The 21,247-nt window shown below is 49.2% G+C and overlaps 1 protein-coding gene across 2 annotated transcripts in view; it reads right to left on the reverse strand.

Moving 5' to 3' along the window:
* pde4ba (phosphodiesterase 4B, cAMP-specific a) overlaps positions 1-21,247 on the reverse strand; it is a 1,458,049-nt gene that overhangs the window by 1,170,535 nt on the left and 266,267 nt on the right. For both annotated transcript variants that reach the window (XM_072511114.1, XM_072511113.1), the window contains exon 2: positions 9,343-9,467. In XM_072511114.1, the coding sequence (XP_072367215.1) occupies positions 9,343-9,384 (42 nt within the window). In that variant the 5' untranslated portion in view covers positions 9,385-9,467. The remainder of the gene's footprint in view (positions 1-9,342; positions 9,468-21,247) is intronic.

The raw sequence follows: 21,247 nt of genomic DNA on the forward strand, positions 1-21,247 counted from the left end.
GTCCAGGAGACTTGTCTACCTTTAGCCCCGTTAGCTTGCCCATCACTACCTCCTTGGTGATAACAATCCTCTCAAGGTCCTCACCTGTCATAGCCTCATTTCCATCAGTCACTGGCATGTTATTTGTGTCTTCCACTGTGAAGACCGACCCAAAAAACCTGTTCAGTTCCTCAGCCATTTCCTCATCTCCCATTATTAAATCTCCCTTCTCATCCTCTAAAGGACCAATATTTACCTGAGCCACTCTTTTTTGTTTTATATATTTGTAGAAACTTTTACTATCTGTTTTTATATTCTGAGCAAGTTTACACTCATAATCTATCTTACTCTTCTTTATAGCTTTTTTACTCGCTTTCTGTTGCCCCCTAAAGATTTCCCAGTCCTCTAGTCTCCCACTGATCTTTGCTACTTTGTATGTTTTTTCCTTCAATTTAATACTCTCCCTTATTTCCTTAGATATCCACGGTTGATTTTTCCTCTTTTTACTGGGATGCGGAGATTAAATGGTTCCTCGATGGACTGGACATGTCAGTTATGGGGGATGACTGGCAGGGGGGACTGGAAGCACCAGGAGGACTGGGAGAGATCATGGAGAATATCAGCTCCATGCAAGAGCCGGAGGAACCTCTATAAGAAATTTGCACCAGGCCTGGCCCCGGACATGTTCGCAGACTCACTGCCGAGGGGCACTGCTAACACAGGCCACGATATCCAAAGACGGAAGGTGGATCATAGAGGCCGATTTCACTACTGAATGTGGCCAAGACACTGGAGAACTGCGTACCAAAGGTGGTCGCAAAGGGCCAGACGGGCTTTGTCAAGTGCAAGAAACTAACTGCGAACATCAGACGGCTGCTGAATGTATTGATGACTCCTTCTGGGGAGAGAACACCAGAGGTGATTATCTCTCTGGCGCAGAAAAGGCCTTCGACCGAGTCAAATGGAAGTACCGTATCGAGGTGTTGGAGCGGCTTGGGCTAGAGACAGGATTCACTTCATGGGTGAAACTCTTGTACAACGCCCCCAAGGCGAGCGTTGGGACCAACACCACCAGCACTGAATACTTCCAGCTATACAGAGGCACAAGCAGGGATGCCCACTGTCCCCACTCTTGTTCCCCCTGGCATTGAACCACTGGCGATCCCTCTGCGAGACACGAAAAGCTGGAAGGGTATACAAAGGGGAGGCAGAGAGCACAGAGTGTCGCTCTATGTGGATGACCTGTTCTCCTTTGTCTCGGACCCACAGGACGTCCTGAAAGCAATCATACAACTTCTGAAAGAGTTTGGCGCCTTCTCGTGCTACAAACGCAACCTGGGAAAGAGCAAGGCATTCCCAGTGAACCCGAGCGGAGGAGGGACAGAGCTGAAGGGACTACCATTCAAATTAGCCCAACGTGAACAGTCTGACGGAGGAAGTAAAAAGGGACCTACAGAGATGGGATACACTCCTATTCACTCTGGCGGGGAGTGTGCTGACGTGCAAAATGAACGTACTGCCAAGATTCCTCTTCCTGTTGAGATCCATTCCAATCTTCATCCCCAAGACCTATTTTCACAAAGTAGACAAAATGATTATGTCGTTTGTGGAGTGGGATGGGGTGGGGATGGAGATAAAGAACCAGAGGATCCCTAAGTCAACTCTGCAAATGAGGAATAACATGGGCGGTCTAGCCTTACCGAACCTATAGTACTCCCACTGCGTGGTCACAACCAAGAGGGTGAGGGAATGGATACGAAAGCCAACTAGGGAATGGATGAGGCTGGATGAGTCCTCCTGCAAGGGAACAACCCTCTGAGCATTCGCCACGGCAGCGCTCCCATCCCCCCACAAAACACAAATCCAGCCTAGTGGTGGTAACCACATTGAAGACGTGGAATGAAATGAGGCAACATTTCGGCCTAACCGAGATGTCCTTCATGGCCCCCATCTGCGGCAACCACAAATTCCCGCTGGCCATGCTCGACGCCACCTTTAATAAATGGAGACAGGATTGGGGCGGGGGTGGGGGGGGGGGGGGGGGGGGGGTGGTGGGGGGGGGGGGGGGAGAGAGAGAGAGAGAGAGATGGGTGACCACCAGAAGGGGCAGGCAGTCAGTGCAGGAATCCTCTGTGGTTGTCCCCCTCTCGAACAGGTATACCCCTTTGGATACTGTCGGGGGGAATAGCCTATCTTGGGAAAACAGCAGCAGCAAGAGCAGTGGCACCACGGCTGGCTCTGATGTTCAGCAGGGAGGGTCAAAGCGCAGAAGAGCAATAGTCATTGGGGACTCTATAGTCAGGGGCACAGATAGGCGCTTCTGTGGACGTGAAAGAGACTCCAGGATGGAATGTTGCCTCCCTGATGCCAGGGTCCAGAATGTCTCAGAACGGGTAGCGGGCATCCTGAAGGGGGAGGACAAACAGGCAGAGGTCGCGGTACATATTGGTACTAACGACATAGGCAGGAAGAGGGATGAGGTCCTGCAGCAGAGGTTCAGGGAGCTAGGCAGAAAGTTAAAAGACAGGACCTCAAGGGTTGTAATCTCGGGATTACTCCCTCTGTCACGTGCCAGTCAGGCTAGAAATAGGAAGATAGAGCAGCTAAACACATGGCTAAACAGCTGGTGTAGGAGGGAGGGTTTCAGTTATGTGGACCACTGGGAGGTCTTCCGGGACAGGTGTGACTTGTATAAGAAGGACGGGTTGCATCTAAACTGGAGAGGCATAAATGTCCTGGCCGCAGGCTTTGCTAGTGTCACACGGCAGGGTTTAAACGAGTATGGCAGGGGGTGGGTACCGGAGCAATGGGTCAGAAGGTGAAAAAATTGAGGAAGAACTAGGAAATAAGGCCACTATGGTTCTGAGGAAGAGCAGACAGGGAGATGTTCCTGAAAACAGCAGGACTGGTGGCCTGTAGTGCACATGTTTTAATGCAAGAAGCATAACAGGTAAGGCAGGTGAACTTAAGAGCTTGAATTAGTACTTGGAACTATGATGTTGCTGCCATTACAGAGACCTGGTTGAGGGAAGGACAGGATTGGCAGCTAAACATTCCAGGATTTAGATGTTTCAGGTGGGATAGAGGGGGTGCAAAAAGGGGTGGAGGAGTTGCGCTACTGGTTAGGGAGAATATCACAGCTGTACTGGGGGAGGATACCTCAGAGGGCAGCGAGGCTATATGGATAGAGATCAGGAATAAGAAGGGTGCAATCACAATGTTGGGGGTTTCCTACAGGCCTTCCAACAGCCAGCGGGAGATAGAGGAGCAGATAGGTAGACAGATTTTGGAAAGGAGTAAAAGCAACAGAGTTGTTGTGATGGGAGACTTTAACTTCCCCAATATTGACTGGGACTCACTTAGTGCTAGGGGCTTGGACGGGGCAGAGTTTGTCAGGAGCATCCAGGAGGGCTTCTTAAAACAATATGTAGATAGTCCAACTATGGAAGGGGCTGTACTGGACCTGGTATTGGGGAATGAGCCCGGCCAGATGGTAGAAGTGTCAGTAGGGGAGCATTTTGGGAACACTGACCACAATTCAGTAAGTTTTAAAGTGCTGGTGGACAAGGATAAGAGTGGTCCTAGGGTGAATGTGCTAAATTGGGGGAAGGCTAATTATAACAATATTAGGCGGGAACTGAAGAACCTAGATTGGGGGTGGATGTTTGAGGGAAAATCAACATCTGACATGTGGGAGGCTTTCAAATGTCAGTTGAAAGGAATTCAGGACTGGCATGTTCCTGTGAGGAAGAAGGATAAATACGGCAAATTTCGGGAATCTTGGATAACGAGAGATAGTGTAGGCCTCGTCAAAAAGAAAAAGGAGGCATTTGTCAGGGCTAGAGGGCTGGGAAGAGACAAAGCTTGTGTGGAATATAAGGAAAGTAGGATGGAACTTAAGGAGTCAGGAGGGCTAAAAGGGGTCACAAAAAGCCATTGGCAAACAGGGTTCAGGAAAATCCCAAGGCTTTTCACAAGTACATAAAAAGCAAGAGGCTAGCCAGGGAAAGGGTTGGCTCACTGAAGGACAGGGGAGGGAATCTATGTGTGGAGCCAGAGGAAATGGGCGTAGTACTAAATGAATACTTAGCATCAGTATTCACCAAAGAGAAGGAATTGGTGGATGTTGAGTCTGGAGAAGGGTGTGTAGATAGCCTGGTTCACATTGACATCCAAAAAGACGACGTGTTGGGTGTCTTGAAAAATATTAAGGTGGATAAGTCCCCAGGGCCTGATGAAATCTACCCCAGAATACTGAAGGAGGCATGAGAGGAAATTGCTGAGGCTTGACAGAAATCTTTGGATCCTCACTGTCTTCAGGTGATGTCCCGGAGGGCTGGAGAATAGCCAATGTTGTTCCTTTGTTTAAGAAGGGTAACGAGTATCATCCAGGGAACTACAGGCCGGTGAGCCTTACGTCAGTGGTAGGTAAATTACTGGAGAGAGTTCTTCGAGACAGGATCTACTCCCATTTGGAAGCAAGTGGTCGTATTAGCGAGAGGCAGCATGGCTTTGTGAAGGTGAGGTCGTGTCTCACTAACTTGATAGAATTTTTCGAGGAGGTCACAAAGATGATTGATGCAGGTAGGGCAGTGGATGTTGTCTATATGGACTTCAGTAAGGCCTTTGGCAAGGTCCCTCATGGCAGACTGGTACAAAAGGTGAAGTTACACGGGATCAGAGGTGAGCTGGCAAGATGGATACAGAACTGGCTAGATCATAGAAGGCAGAGAGTAGCAATGGAAGGGTGCTTTTCTGATTGGAGGGCTGTGACTAGTGGTGTTCCGCAGGGATCAGTGCTGAGACCTTTGCTGTTCGTAGCATATATAAATGATTTGGAAGAAAATGTAACTGGTCTGATTAGTAAGTTTGCGGACGACACAAAGGTTGGTGGAATTGCAGATAGTGATGAGGACTGTCAGATGATACAACAGGATTTAGATCGTTTGGAGACTTGGGCGGCGAGATGGCAGATGGAGTTCAATACGGACAAATGTGAGGTAATGCATTTTGGAAGGTCTAATACAGGTGGGGAATTACTGTGAATCGTAGAACCCTCAAGAGTATTGACAGTCAGAGAGATCTTGGTGTAAAGGTCCACAGGTCACTGAAAGGGGCAACATAGGTGGCGAAGGTAGTCAAGAAGGCATATGGCATGCTTACCTTCATTGGCCGGAGCATTGAGTATAAAAATTGGCAAGTCATGTTGCAGCTGTATGGAACCTTAGTTAGGCCACACTTGGAGTATCGTGTTCAATTCTGGTCGCCGTACTACCAGAAGGGTGTGGAGGCTTTAGAGAGGGTGCAGAAGAGATTTACCAGGATGTTGCCTGGTACGGAGGGCATTAGCTATGAGGAGAGGTTGAATAAACTTGGTTTGTTCTCACTGGAACGAAGGAGGTTGAGGGGCGGCCTGATAGAGGTCTACAAAATTATGAGGGGCATAGACAGAGTGGGTAGTCAGAGACTTTTTCCCAGGTAGGGGGGTCAATTAATAGGGGGCATAGGTTTAAGGTGCGAGGGGCAAGGTTTAGAGGAGATGTACGAGATAAGTTTTTTACACAGAGGGTAGTGGGTGCCTGGAACTCGCTACGGAGGAGGTGGTGGAAGCAGGGACGATAGTGACGTTTAAGGGGCATCTTGACAAACACATGAATAGGATGGGAATAGAGGGATACGGACCCCAGAAGTGGAGAAGATTTTAATTTAGACGGGCAGCATGGTCGGCGCAGGCTTGGAGGGCCATAGGGCCTATTCCTGTGCTGTACTTTTCTTTGTTCTATAGGGGATAGACTTGCGACCTTCGATGAACTGACAGAGGACCTACCGACGGGACAGGAGCTGAGGCCTCTCTAAATTAAACACTTACTCCATAAGGAGACGGCAAGGTACCCCAGGGGCGTGGGGGAGGTCTCAAAGAACAAAGAACCTTCACAGAGGAGCTAATGAACACGGACAATAAGGAGGGAGGAAACTGTGGGAACGTATATATACGGAAGGTTACTACACAGGGCAAGACAACCGCTGGATGAAACTAGACAGAAATGGGCGGATGAACTGGGGACGGAAGTGGATTGGGGACTCTGGAGGGAAGCACTGAGCAGGGTAACTCCACCTCCTCCTGCGCTAAGTTAAGCCTTATGCAGTTTAAAGTGGTGCACAGAGCCCACCTGACGAGAACACGATGAGCAGGTTCTTCCCAGAGGTAGAGGACAAATGCGAACTGTGCCAGGGAGGCCCGGCCAACCATGCCCGCATGTTTGGGCATGCCCCAGACTTGTCTGGTTCTGGATAGCTTTCTTTGAGGCAATGGCCAAGGTGAGGGTGGAGCCGTGCCCCAGAGTCGCAATCTTCGGGGTATCGGACCAGCCAGTCCTCCATTTGGGGAAGAGGGCCGACGCCCTAGCTTTTACATCCCTAATCCTGTTGGCTGGCAATCGGCAGCACCACCCAAAGCTGCAGACTGGCTGGTAGACCTGGCAAATTTCTCCACCTGGAGAAGATAAAGTACACCATCCGAGGGTCGGACGAGGGCTTCCTCAAAGCATGGGGCCCATTCACCAGCTTGTTCCAAGACCTGTTCGAGCAAGCAGCGACTAGGAAGGTGGGGCGGGGGGGGGGGGGGGGGGGGCGGTGGAAGAGAGGGAGACAGACAAGGGTGGGCACGCTCAGGGGTGGGCACGCTCAAGAGACAGGGGCAGAGGGAGGAAGCGAGGGAAGGGATCCCAAAGAAGGTACAAAATGAACCATAGGGGGCGAGGTGAAGGGCCTTGCAGGTCCCTCCTCCTTACATCAAACAACAAAGAACACCCGCAGTAGGGGAATAAAAAGGGGGGAAAAAAAGATACGGAATATGCCTCTAGGGGAAGGGGGAGGGAACTGCTTGTAAAAACCTGTTGTACATAAGATACAAACTGACTTGTAAATATCTAACAAACTTGGGCTGTTACTTTGTAAATACCAGAGGCTGAATTCTCTGCTTGCCAACATCGAAATCGCATTCCGCGATCGGCCGGAGAATCAGAGTTCCCGGCCAAATCGAGGGCAGCGCCGCTTTCGCGATGCTCCTCCCCCTCCAAAGAGGCGTACTCATCCATACCGACGGCCTCAGGACATTGCCGGAGGTCTGCACCACGATGCTCCGCCCCCGACCAGCCGAGTTCCCGATAGCGTCGGTCGCATGTGGTCGGGAACCAGGGGTAGCGGCTGCGGATTGAGTCCTGCGCCGCCACAGTTGGGGAAGAGCCGATCTTCTGACAGGGGGGACTTTATTAGGGGCTCCGTGGCGCGCGAGCCGGCAAAGGGGGTACACTATTTTTCAGGCCGGGTCTGCGAGCGGCCTCCGCCATGTAGCAAGGCACAGCCGCTGCAGGCTGCCGCCGTGTGCATGCGAGGCCATGGACCGGCAGCTAGAGCCAGGAACTGAACGCTGCCAGCATGCTAGCCCCCAGCCGAACGAAGGATTGGTGCCGGCGTGGGGACATAGCTTCAGAATTGGAGAATCCAGTCCTATGTGCCTTATACGTCAAACTGTTTTACTGATAAAGTTGAAAATGGCAATAAAAATATTTTTTTTAAATGGTGGGAAACACCCGGTTAAACGAGCTTGACAGAGGACTCTGTTTAACTTCCATTAGATCCCCTCCTAAGTGTGGGTGAATTCAGGTCTGGAGCTCACCAAAAAGCCGGCAAGAAACACCTCTTCAGACTCGCCCAAAATGATACTTAGGGCTGCATTCATCCGCCCCGCCTGGCTCAAGAATGCCACGGGCAAGCCGCAGACAATGGAGAAGTCCATTGACCTCGGGCGGGATTCTCTGGTCGCCGGGCGGACGCGACCAAAGAATCATGCCCTTCGTCATTTTTTGCGAAAATCGCATTCACTATGTTCCAGGAACGCACACTCGTCCCGTGCAATCATCCCGTGCATTCAACTGGATGGCAAAGACAGGGCGTGATGTTAAAATTTTTAAAGGGAATTGAAATTATTATCTCCAGGTCTGCCATTTTCAAAAAGGTTTGAAAGTAAACCTCCATCCTTTTAGCTGTCCAAAGGAACCCTTTGGTGGTCATTTGCAACAGGCAATGAAGGTGTCCTGTGACCATTCTTCAACCTACAACCACCCACACAGCAAATTTCCCCACCAAATGAGGAGGTGCTAAAACCAAATACACAAAACAACGGTCGCACAGTAGTTAGCACTGTTGCTTCACAGACCCAGGGTCCCAGATTCGCTCCCCATTTGGGTCACGGTCTATGCGAAGTCTGCATGTTCTCCCCATGCCTGCGTGGGTTTCCTCCTGGTGCTCCAGTTTCCTCCCACAAATCCCAAAAGACATGCTTGTTAGATGAATTGGACATCAGGGGTGAAATTCTCCTACCCGCCCCGCCACATTTCTGCCCCGACCGGCCGGCGGGAGTCTCCGTAACACCGGCCGGTCAATGGGGTTTCCCATTGTGGGGCAGCCCCACACCATCGGGAAACCCCCGGGCGCCGGCAAAACGGCGACTCCCGCCGGCGGAGAATGACGCCCCTGAATTCTCCCTCTGTTTACCCGAATAGGTGCCTAGACAATTTTCACAGTAACTTCATTGCAATGTTAATGTAAGCCTACTTGTGACAAGAATAAAGATTATTATTAAAACCTTGGAAATCAGTCAGGATCATGAACCTATCCGAGAACTGGTGGAACTCTCACGCCAGCAAAGATGCAATGTGATTCCAGATGCAATGTGATTCCAGTTGGAAAAATTTCCTTCATAAGGATATGTTGAGTATTGTCTACTATCTTAGGAAATTCTGAATGAGTAGAATTACAACAGGATAAGATGAATCATCAAACAAGAGAAGTAGGAATGACATTGGAATTCTGTTGAATACATCACAAGGTTGGCACTACAGAATCAGCACATGCATTAAGAAATATATCTGGTTCAAACCCTAAAACCTGTCTAAAACTTCCAAAACAAAGCAGGAGAATATTTCTAGAACAAGAAGTCCTTTTTTAAAACAAAAACTTTTCAACCTAAAATAGTAAATTGCCGGTACAATTAGCACGTTTGCCCAGTGGTTAGCACTGTTGCTTCACAGCGCTAGGGGCCCAGGTTCAATTCCCGGCTTGGGTCACTGTCTGTGCGGAGCCTGCGCGTTCTCCCTGTGTCTGCGTGGGTTTCCTCCGGTTGCTCCGGTTTCCTCTCACAAATGCCGAAAGATGTGCTGTTAGGTGAATTGGACATTCTGAATTCTCCCTCCATGTACCCAAACTAGGGGCTTTTCACAGTCACTTCATTGCAGTGTTAATGTAACCCTACTTGTGACAATAAAGATTATTATTATATTATAGCTCAAATTATTTACTTACATCTTCCGCTGTTACTGCCAAGACACTTCTACTTTTTTTCATTGTGAGAATGATTGTAATCTATCGATCCAGCAGCTGGTTTTCAGAGAAGCCGAGAGCCAGTTCCTTACACGTTCATGTATCTCCTATGTCAGAGTACAACAAACATGTTAGAATCGAATGGCTGCAATCAGAAACATAAAGACTTGTAACATGTCAATGCTGACTCTGAAGTAAGTCCAAAGAAAACAAATCCCTAAGCTATTTTAAAGTGCAAGGAAAAATATTTAACATAGTTCAATAATTGGGAACCAAGAAATAAATAAGTAATTAAATCTGAAGCATTCTAGTCACAAAATACAACTGTTTAAACATAAAAACAAACTACTGTGGATGTTGGGAATCTGAAATAAAAACAAAAGATGCTGGAAAAACTCAAAAGGTCTGGAAATATCTGTGGAGAGAGACAGAGATAGTGGGCAGAATCTTACCATGTTTTTTCAAAGTGTCGGCTCAGACTGAAAATCGGCTCTCCATTTGCACTGACCAGTGTTCACCCTAGACCAGTGATCACTCTAGATCTTGAGCCCCATTAAAGAATTAGTGGGTCAGGTTTATGCTGTCATTCTGACGGGGCGGGACCAGATAAAGCCAACACCTGGATCCACAGAGACCGGGGTGCCACATTTAAGAGGTTCCCTGAACAGAAATGAAAATCAACTCCCCCACCCACCAGGTTATTGGGGCCTCCCCGCACTTCCCCACCCCCCGGACAATCATCAGGGGCTCATCCCAACCTTTGCACCAGACAAATATCAGGGGCCCCTCCATCACCATTGCGGAAGTATCGCCAATGTCTCCCCCTGCCCACAGTGTCCACTCCCCTCACTGCTGCAAGTTCCCCTCTCACTGCCCACTCTCCCGTGTTCCCACCACAGAAATAGAATGCCCCCCCCCACCCCAATGGGGTCACACAAGGGCCTGCCTCTGGCACTCCCCCCTGACACAGGTTGGCACTGCCAGATTTGTCAGGGGAAATGCCAAGGGGCAGTGTGCCCAAGCATGTCCCACACCCCCCAGGGGCAATACTTACCTTTGTGCCCCAGAGGGATCCCCTCACTTGACTCCAGTTTTTAAAAAGCTGTTGTGAATTGCAGGAGAACCCAAAAAGGGATTTGCGCCAGATGCAAAACAGTTTACCATTCTCCCGGCCCGCTCCAGCTGGAGTGATCAGTACCTTGCTCTGATCACAGCTAATTTGCAATAATATTAATCTCAATAGTGTGATTACAGTCGAATGCAGCGGCCTCCAGTATTCTGCCCGTTGGGAAGTCATCCGGGTGTGAATCACCACTGATCCTTAAAACCTTGACTCCGAGGGGGAGCAAGGAGGTAAGAAGCCCACTCCACTTACCACCAGGGAGCACAAGGGCACAGCAGTCGCTGGCCAGATGACATGGGGGGTAGGGGCCTCAGGCTGGTCGAGAGGGGGCTAAGTCGAGGGTCTGCCCTGGGATGGGGGTCGCTTTGTGTCTGTGAAGCCTTGAAGCTTACTTTCTTTTATGTTGAACCCCCAAAACAGGGTAAAGCACATCTGGGACCTGTCTGTCCTAAAATGCTCTCAGGACAGAGCCATGTTGCAGCTTGTTTCTTGGAGAAGCATTTCATTCCCCTTCTAGTTTTCCATTTGCACTTGCTTTTTTACATTCCATTTCATTCCCCATTGACTTTTAGGAGTCTATTGATTTACAGCTGAAGGCTATCTCATAGGAAGGATTAACTTTGTTTTCATAGCACTTTGTGGTCTGCCCTGGGATGGGGGTTGCTTTGAAATGCTTCCTCTGTTATTCACGTGGCTTGCCTGGGTGTTTTGTTTTCCCCACAGTGGATTTATATCAACTCTGAAGTGCTTCTGAGAAAGGTGTTCAGTCTGAGATCATTATTTTTAGACTGGATCTTTTTCAACCTCTTGATGCCTGCATAGCATGCCTGCCTATGGTTTTCCACAATAAAAACAGCTGCCACCACTCAGACATTGAAGTGCAAGGGTTCCTCAATGAAGACCTTCCCAAAGACCTGGTTGAAACCTCTGGGTAGATGTGATGACCATCCGGGGAGGGGGCGGGGGGGGGGGGGGGTGCTACGCAGAAGACTTTGTAACCCCCGGGTGGTCAGGGACATGGACACAGTACCCTGGTACTGCTCCAAATACCCTGGCAGTACCAACCTGGCAGTGACAACCAAGTTGTGTGGGGGCAATGCCAAGGGGCAGAGCATGAAAGGGGGAGCCTTTGGCAAAACCATAGCGACGTGTTATTCATTTGGGGGTGCCATAAACCAGCTATTTCAGGGGAGGGGGTCTTTGCCAGATATTTGGGGGGGGGTCCTTGCCAGCGATTGGAGGGGGAGGCAGGAGAAGAGTGGGGGTTTGGGGCTCTCGGGTTATTTCTGAGATCAGGGAACCCTTTAAAAAATATCAGCCCAATCTCTCTGGTTCCAACCTTGCTGGCTTCTTCAGGTCCCACGGCGTGGATCACCCCTGGTTTCAAAAACATTGGGCAGGATTCTCTCAGCCCAGGCCAGGCCGGAGAATCGGCGGGCCGAGCGCGAATCGCACGACGCCGCCCTGACGGCGGGCCGCCGATTCTCCGGAGAGTGGAGAATCGGCGCCATTGGTGCCGGCGCGCGCCGGTCGGGGGCCGCGACTCTCCACCCGGAATGGCCGTAAAAAAAAAATCAGAGTTCCGCCAGCGCCGTCCACGTGTGGTCTTACCCGGTGGCACCTCGGCATACATCCGGGGGCGGCCTGGTGGGGGGAGGGGGGGTCCGACGTGGGGGGGGGGTGCTCCACTGTGGCCTGGCACGCGATTGGGGCCTACCGATCGGCGGGCTAGCCTCTCGGGCTGGGGGCCTCTGTTGCTCCGCGCCGGCCCCTGTGTGTTCATAATGCGGCCAAAAAGGTTGATTATCAGCCTGTAAATATTTCCAATAGCCTGATGTCAAGTGGTCAGACATACCATGGAAGGTAATGGCAAACCGCTGCAGTAATTTGCCAAGCATGCCCATGGACCAATCCAATTAAAGCACATGGTTGCCAATGCCCTCTTAGAGCAGGATACCTGGAAGAGGAGGAGGAGGAGGAAGTATTATTGAGCAGAAAAGAAATAGATGACATCGAGCCTTTAGTGAGGGTACAATACACAGATTCACTAGATTGCTGTTCGTCATGAGGAATCAAATACAAAGCAAGATTTGAATTTTTGGTCCTCGTATTTTTAAAACAGCAGGATTACAGGCAATATGAAAGGGTTTTGGATGAGGCCTTCGTTAGAAGTTTTGTTGCATTTGAAGCTATTCCACCTCTTCTCGAGCAGCATCTTCAGGAATTCCTTGGGGTCCATGAGCAAGAGCCTTCCATCAATGCAGAGATTGGACAAGATGTATGGTGGTGGGGGTGGGGTGGGGTTGGGGGTGGTAGCGGCAGGGGTAAAAGCTTCTGCCCTGTCTCTGTAGGAGCAGGTTAAGGGATATACAAATCTCTAAATGGCTAAGGCAGCCTGGCATTGGTCGGATCTTCCTATCGCTACTGTCAATGGGATTTTCCATTCCTCGTGACCTTTGCCGCCGAGGAGTCGCTGTTGGCGAGACTGGAAGATCCCGCTGGTGGGAACTGTAGCCACCTAAAATGGCTGATTCCCGATTAATTTGGCCAAAACCTCAATCCAAAATGGTTAACGGCAGAGACTGATGGGAAAATCAGCCAACAGGACTCAAACGGAAGGCTGCAGGTAAAACAGTGTATTCGCCTCTGGGGGAAGCCAGACTGATCAAATCATGCAGCCATTAACATCACAACTATCCAGCCATCTGCATAGTGAACAGCCATCCCCGGGAACAATTGCTATACATTAGCATTTGTAAAGCTACTCCAGACCTCTTGGCACCAAGAGAGGCTAACACAAGGAAAGGTGGGCAACCACCCCCCCGATCAAGGAATGCCCCATTATTGGAGCATATCGAACCGAGTGATTGGGACCAAGTCCAATCACTTGGAACCAGGGTCAAGGTCCGCCCCGAGAGGCGGGAAGACCCTAGCTAACTATAAGAATAGGGGCCAAGTTCAGATCGACCCTTCTCTTCCTGCTCGCAACAACCTTCGACAAAGAAACAAGTAAGCTTGACTCCAGCGATCGCTACCAGATAGAGACTCCTAGCCATCGCCTATATCAGCCTTTGAATCCCGCAGGCTCAGACCAATTCGAAAGACCATTCGTTTCCCTGACCTGGTGGGCCATTCCCAAAGTTAAGTATTGGCCTGTAGTGGTAGGTGTTAGTCTAGAAGTAGGATTATTGTATAAGTATTTATTGCTGTATATATAATAAATGATCGTTGGTTTCAATCTTACTAAGCGGTGTGCTGTATTATTAATCATAACTTGAGCTTGAACCACGTGGTGGTATCAGAAAGATACCTGGCGACTCGTGAGCAAAGGTGACAGAATTAGAGCTAATAAAACTAAGGCTAATAAGAGCAACATTTTGGCGACATCCTGACGGGACCCGATCTAGAAGTGGAAAACTACTCCGGGAGAACCCAAGAAATTTTGAATTAGAATCCAATTGGAAACAAAAAACCACAAGTGTTCAAGCAGTTCTGGTTAATAGTCAAAATTCGGAAGTGTGTGTATGCATGCGTAACTAACAGGGCTATAAGGTAAAACTGATAGATTTTGTTGCGTCAAAACTGTCGGAAGTCTGTATTTTCGGAAATTAGCGCAAGTCGTACCCGCAATTACAACATCACCTTAGCCCCCTGTTCCAAATTTAAACAAAACAAGTGGATAGGAGAGATGGCCATGCAGGCAATGCAGGCAATGCAGCGCCTCATGAACCCCGAGGAATTTGCGGTTGCAGTGACCAGCAGCAGTTGAGTGGGACAGTGTCCCATTTGGGAAGAGGAAATTCGGAAATATATCAAGGATAAAGAATGGCTCATGTGGAATGATTTCTGTAATAATGACGATTCAGGTCCCGGATGTATAGGGCATACTTGGTGGGAGAACATGAGTGAGATCCATAAATAGAGCTTAGCAAAAGCACGCAAGCCGATGGCAATTGTGTCCTGTCTGGCACAATTGCGAGGCACAGAGGAGGTCGTCATTTCACAGCAGTTTTTGGAAATTTAGAACGTGCCCATTTGTCCCAAGATGGTATGGCCAAATGGACCCGCACCCTTATCTCCCATGCCACAGAGGCAGGACAAAAAGCCTGTACGAATTATGACCCCCTCAGAGGAAGCCCACAATGAGAAATGGGTTTTAAAAAGATTGTCCCGCACCTGAGAGCAGTCTGTACAAAGCAAACCCGCAGTTAAAAATCCTGAAGAACAGCAGGCAGAAGCAGACAAACCCGCAGTTAAAAATCCTGAAGAACAGCAGGCAGAAGCAGACAAACCCGCAGTTAGGGAACCCGAGGAAGAGCAGGCAGACATGCATCCAGTTAAAACGCACCAGAACCCCGCATGGGTAAACGAAGGAAGCAACAGCCCCCCCCCCTCCCCCCAGAAACCACCGGAATGTTATAATTGCGGACAATTAGGACATTACACACGAGAATGCCAAGCCACCCTGAAACTGCAACGGAACCAGCCTACAAATGCCCCCCAAACCAGCAAAGACACCAACAGCCCCGACCCCCCAACCCAGGGAACCACACCCAAGGGAACAATGCACCAGAGAGCCTGCTCCACCTTATGTGCCCCAGGGGTCATGTTACAACTGTGGGCAGTCAGGACACTTCGCCGAGATTGCAGGAGACCCCCACCAGCTAGACTCGCCCCCAGATATGGAAGAGAACACCACCCACAGCAGCTACAAGGTCCCAGTAGCCCCATGCAAACTGTGAGCGTTTACCCAACAATTCTCATGGCAGCGTTACCTCAGCAAGGCCACTTCATTTTTGTTTCACTCCTCCTTCCTTTCTTCTTCGGTCACGCTGCACTCCCTCCATATGCTAATTACACCCCAGCCCAAATGTGATTTACAATGTCCTATATTCTGCTGGAACCTGCAGGATGTTCTATGTTGTTTGTATGTTTGTTTAAGTGTTGTTAGTCCGACAGGAGAATTTTTCTCACCGTCACACACCCATTCACCTGAAACCTTTTAGCTCTTTCCAACACACCCAGACGCTTGTTCAGCGGAACTAGCTTATCTGCAGATACCTGGTCAACAGACCAGACGCTTGTTCAGTGGAACTAGCTTGTCTGCAGACACTTTAGCAGATACCTGTTCGGGTACCAGACGCCCGTTCTGATTCGAGGGTAGAAGCACAGCACTAGCTTTCAGCTGGTACTGGTTCAAGTGCCAGATGCCCGATCTGATTTGACGGTAGAATCACAGCAGCAACCCCACCATGATGACTACATTTTTGCCCGTTCTTATCGGTTGCTCAGGCAGTGGAGAAACGGCGTGAGACCCGCCCTGCCTGGGAAACCCCCGCTGGTCAAAAACGCTCGGGTAGGGGACATACGGTATTGGTAGCCGTCCTACCCGGGGACTCCATCCAAATCTTACCCGTCACGGGCCCATACGCACCTCATTCAACCTTTTCCTTTCAAAACAGTTTTTTTTAATTTAGGCGACCCTTGGGTTGCTGCCTCATGCTATTTACATCCAGGAACATTTGGATGATAAACTTAGCACTGGTCCACCATTGGGAAGTGTGCCATGTCCTAACATTTGTTTTGAAAAAAAAAATGGGGGTGTCACATATAGTGACCAATTATAAGGGTTTAATTGGCCCCAAGAAGGACAGACACATTAACATACCGGATATTATACCAAGGTAGTTACAGATACTATGCTTGTTTTACAGAACTCCAGAAGCTCCAGGACCGGAGAAAAACAGAGAACACAAAGAAAGACAAAGAAAGAGGACAGCCATGAGGACTTCGTTCATCGTGCTCAACACTCTTTTGATGAACATTTGGTTGCGCGGGAACGCCGACCCCATTACTTCAAACCTCCCAGCCGTTAATGTTTCCCTGCCCCGCAGTACCGAGACCCCAGTCACCAGCCACGCTGCATTATCCTGGTGTGCCAAGTTCATAACCTGGTACTCCCTGTCTTACGTAATCGAAGCACTGTTAGTGTTGGCCATACTCTGCTGTGTTGTGCAGACTATGCGCCTCCGAAAATGGCGAAGGAGAGCCTACCGCGCTCGAACCCCGGTATATCGGATCCGATCCCCTATATTCGGTTATGACCAGACCCCAGACCCCCGCAATTGATAACAAAATAATAAAGAGCATTCACTTGCGTTATTACTGTAAATAAAGAGTTGTACAAAACTTTTCATGAACAAAAAAAAAATGTATGATCCTGAGCTTGACTGTCAAGTCAGGAAAGAGTACATTAAATGTTGTGATTATTGTTGTATGTTTTAGGAAGATAGTATAATGCAATGTTTATGGAGTATAGCGTATTAAGGTAAAAATTAGAGGTTCCTAGTCTAATTGTTAATGCATGTCCCTGCCTGACATAGCTCCCTTAGAATTTTTAGGTAAAAATTTTGTGCGTAGCTAGGGTCAGAGTAGTGGCCATGTAGGAGGTGTCCCCCCCGGTCAGGGAACGGAAAGAACAAATTTATGTGATCCTTCACGCTTCGCGTTAGGATCATAAGGAGGGCTGTAGCCACCTAAAATGGCTGATTCCCGATTAATTTGGCCAAAACCCCAATCCAAAATTGCGAACGGCAGAGGCTGATGGGAAAATCAGCCAACAGGACTCAAACGGAAGGCAGCAGGTAAAACAGTGTATTCGCCTCTGGGGGAAGCCAGACTGATCAAATCATGCAGCCATTAACATCACAACAATCCAGCCATATGCACAGTGGCTACAGCCATACCCGGGAACAATTGCTATACATTAGCATTTGTAAAGCTACTCCAGACCTCTCGGCACCAAGAGAGGCTAACACAAAGAAAGGTGGGCAACCACCCCCCGATCAAGGAAAGCCCCATTATTGGAGCATATCGAACCGAGTGATTGGGACCAAGTCCAATCACTTGGAACCAGGGTCAAGGTCCGCCCCGAGAGGCGGGAAGACCCAAGATAACTATAAGAATAGGGGCCAAGTTCAGATCGACCCTTCTCTTCCTGCTCGCAACAACCTTCGACAAAGAAACAAGTAAGCTTGACTCCAGCGATCGCTACCAGATAGAGACTCCTAGCCATCGCCTATATCAGCCTTTGAATCCCGCAGGCTCAGACAAATTCGACAGACCATTAGTTTCCCTGACCTGGTGGGCCATTCCCAAAGTTAAGTATTGGCTTGTAGTGGTAGGTGTTAGTCTTGAAGTAGGATTATTGTATAAGTATTTATTGCTGTATTTATAATAAATGATCGTTGATTTCAATCTTACTAAGCGGTGTGCTGTATTATTAATCATAACTTGAGCTTGAACCACATGGCGGTATCAGAAAGATACCTGGCGACTCGTGAGCAAAGGTGACAGAATTAAAGCTAATAAAACTAAGGCTAATAAGAGCAACAGAACAGCCTGAAATTTCGGCCAACAAATGGGGCAGCACGGTAGCATACTGGTTAGCACAGTTGCTTCACAGCTCCAGGGTTCCAGGTTCGATTCATGGCTTGGGTCACTGTCTGTGTGGAGTCTGCACGTTCTCCCTGTGTGTCTTTGGGTTACCTCTCGGTGCTCAAGTTTCCTCCCACAGTCCAAAGACTGCAGGTTAGGTGGACTGGCTATGCTAAATTGCCCTTAGTGTCCAAAAAGGTGAATTGGAGTTACTGGGTTACTGGGATAAGGGGGTGGGGTGGAGGCGGTGAGTGCTTGAGAGGGTTGCTTTTTCCATGGGCCGGTGCAGACTCGATTCTGCACTGTAAATTCTATCATTCTATGAACAAGTTAATATGCTGGGTGGGATTTTCCATCTCCCCTGCGTATTTTGCAGCAACGGTGGCGACCCGCCATTGGCTGGCAGCAGGATGTTCCGATCCCAATGTTGTCAACGGAATTTCCCATTTTCTGCACCCTCCAATGTGATGTTGTACAAATAAAGTAATGGCATGATGGGAAAACTGGTCAATGGGAAGACTGGTCAAACTGTTTGGTACAATGTAAGAAAAGCTGACCTACTCATTCCAATTCACCAGACCTCTGTAAGGAATGCTGACCTAACCATTCCAGATCCCTATAAGACTGATAAGGCCAACTCCGCATAACTTAAAGCTTGAATAAGATCAGAGAAGGTCAAGCTATTCCAAAATGCCTGACCTCTGCAACTCCTGATAAGGCTAACTCATCATAACCCAGGGTGGTATGAATAAGACAAGATAAGGTCAGGAATGAATAAGTCTCCTCCGACCTTTTAATGTTCCATCAAAGGACAAGATAATGGTATGAGTGATGAGACAAAGAGTCCTAGAAGGTCAGCAAGGTTATGCCTGTTTCATGATATTGCTTATGTTTGCACTTCTGGTCGAATTCCTGACTAAACTGCAGTCACGCAATCTTGATAATGATAATGTATAAATACTGAGCTAATTCTCTGTGAAGGCGCGGACTTGGGAAGGAGTCAGCAGTGGTAATAACTGCTCTCTGACCTCAAGTTTCAGCCATTGCAGCATGCAGTAGTTTCGTAAATAAAGCCTTGTTATTTTGCTATATCGAGCGTTGTTGAATCTTTCTACTACAGTCCAGAAGCAGGAAATTATTGACTTCTACACCAGCACCGGGGAACCAGCAACAGCATGCCACCGTTGGTGCGACCGGAAGATCCCAGCAGTCGGAACGGCCTTAAAATCTTGCCCATTGGTGTAAGGTTTATCGATGCATTGAATTAAGAGTCTTCCTGCTTTGCTTAACTATGTTTTTAAAACCTCTTAACAAATGTGGCCAGTTTAGTTTGTAAGCATTAACCTAACAGTCTGCTAGTTTCTGCCTCGTCTTTTGCCAGTGCCAATTACTCCTGAATTAGAAACAAATTCATGAGACATTCATTTAAACTGTTGCACAGTGAAGAGACTGAAGCAAGCAGTCTTCTCTACCTAACTGTTGCTCTCCAACCAGGGCCGGGATTCTCTAAAATTGTGGCAAAATGTTGACACCGGTGTAAACACCGGAGTGTTTCATGCCGGCGTCAAGGGGCCTCGTGGCCCAGCGATTCTGCAACCCACAGGGGGCCAGCATGGCGCCGGAGTGCTTCACGCAGCTCCAGCTGCCGCTACGGGCCCCAGCACTTACGGCCACGGGTCCGCGCATGTGCGCGGCGGCCGTCCGCGGGTCTGCAGCGGCCGTGTTCGCACCGACCCCGCGGAACATGGTGGAGCCGCACAGCGGCCTGGCACAGAAGAAGATAGGCCCCCCCCAGAATGCGCGCGTCCATCAATCGGTGGCCCCCGATCGCAGGCCTGGCTGTCGTGGAGGCCACCCTCCGAGTCTGATCCCCCCGCACCCCTCGCCAGGACAGCCCCCGCAGCCGCAACGCCGACTCGGCGGGAACTCAGCCGGTCGACCATGGAGAATCGCCACAGTGGCCTCTTTCAACGGCCCCCGACCGGTGCCGCGTCAATCGCGTGCGCGTGACTGCCGCCGATTCTCTGGTTGCCGGAGAATCGCGTCTCGGCGTCGGACCTGTTCGCGGGCATTCTCCGCCCTCGCGCCAATCGCGATTTCGGCACGGAGGCTCGGAGAATCCCGCCCCAGATATTACATTCTTCAACCAGAATTGTCTTTTTAAAAGCTGCACTCTAATTTCCACTTACCACAGAAGATTAGTTTGAAATTTAAAAAAATATATATTTTAAGCCAAACATGAATCAGAACCAATGGAAAATAAATTTATTGTGAAATCTCTCTCCTGTCCAATGGTGGGTCTTTTCATTGACGTAAAATCAATACAGCTCACTCTATGGAAACCTGGGAAAATACAGTTAATCATAGAATGATAAGATTTTACAGCACAGAAGGGGACCATTTGGTCCACAGGGCTTCGAGCAATTCTTTGAACGAGCTATTCAATGAGTTCCATTCAGCTGTTCTTTCCCACAGCTCTTATAAATGTCCCCCTCAATGGATGTAGTCAGTTCCCCATTGAAATAATTATTAATTCCACTTTTACCACTTTTTCAGACAATAGAGGTCACAAGTTATTACATAACATTCTTCTTATTCATTCCACCTCTGATTCCTTCGTCCATTACCTTGAAATCAGCCTCCTCTGATAACTGACGCTTCTGCCACTGAAAAGTTTCTCCTCAAACCTTTTCATGATTTCTTCTTAGTCTTACCTACCCAAAAGAACAACTCTAGTTTATCTATTCGCTCCATGTAACTGCAGCCGGATTCTCCTTTCCTGAGTGTTGACACCGGTGCAAGATTCACGGAGTTCTATAAAGGCAAAACTGGCACCACAGCTGGACCGATTCAACGACCGTTGAGGGGCTAGCACCAGCACCACGTGGAACACAATGGATTCCACTGAGAAACGGTGCCGGAACCACAGGGTCTGGGATTGGCACTCAGGAGCTGACAAGCTGCAGCTGCATATACACACTTCACTCCCCACACACACCATCCCAGCCAACACTCAGGAAAGGAGACCCGCGGCCCCAAGGTTCACCAAGGCAGAACTGGAGACCCTGCTAGACACCGTGAAGGAGATGAAGGTGACCCTGTACCCCAGGGTGAGTGGGCGGCTGCCAGCCACCGCCATTCGCCGGGCCTGGATGTAGATGGCAAAAGTGATCAGTGCCATGGTAACACCATCTGGACCAGCCAGTTGTGCCGAAGGAAACAGCACAGTCTCCTCAGAGCGGCCAGAGTGAGTGCATAACTGTGCCCTGGCACTAACCCCTGGTACTAACTGTGCCCTGGCCACTGAGCCAACAGCTACCTACTCCT

Source organism: Scyliorhinus torazame, chromosome 7 (genome assembly GCF_047496885.1).
Source record: "Scyliorhinus torazame isolate Kashiwa2021f chromosome 7, sScyTor2.1, whole genome shotgun sequence".
Lineage (NCBI taxonomy): Eukaryota > Metazoa > Chordata > Chondrichthyes > Carcharhiniformes > Scyliorhinidae > Scyliorhinus > Scyliorhinus torazame.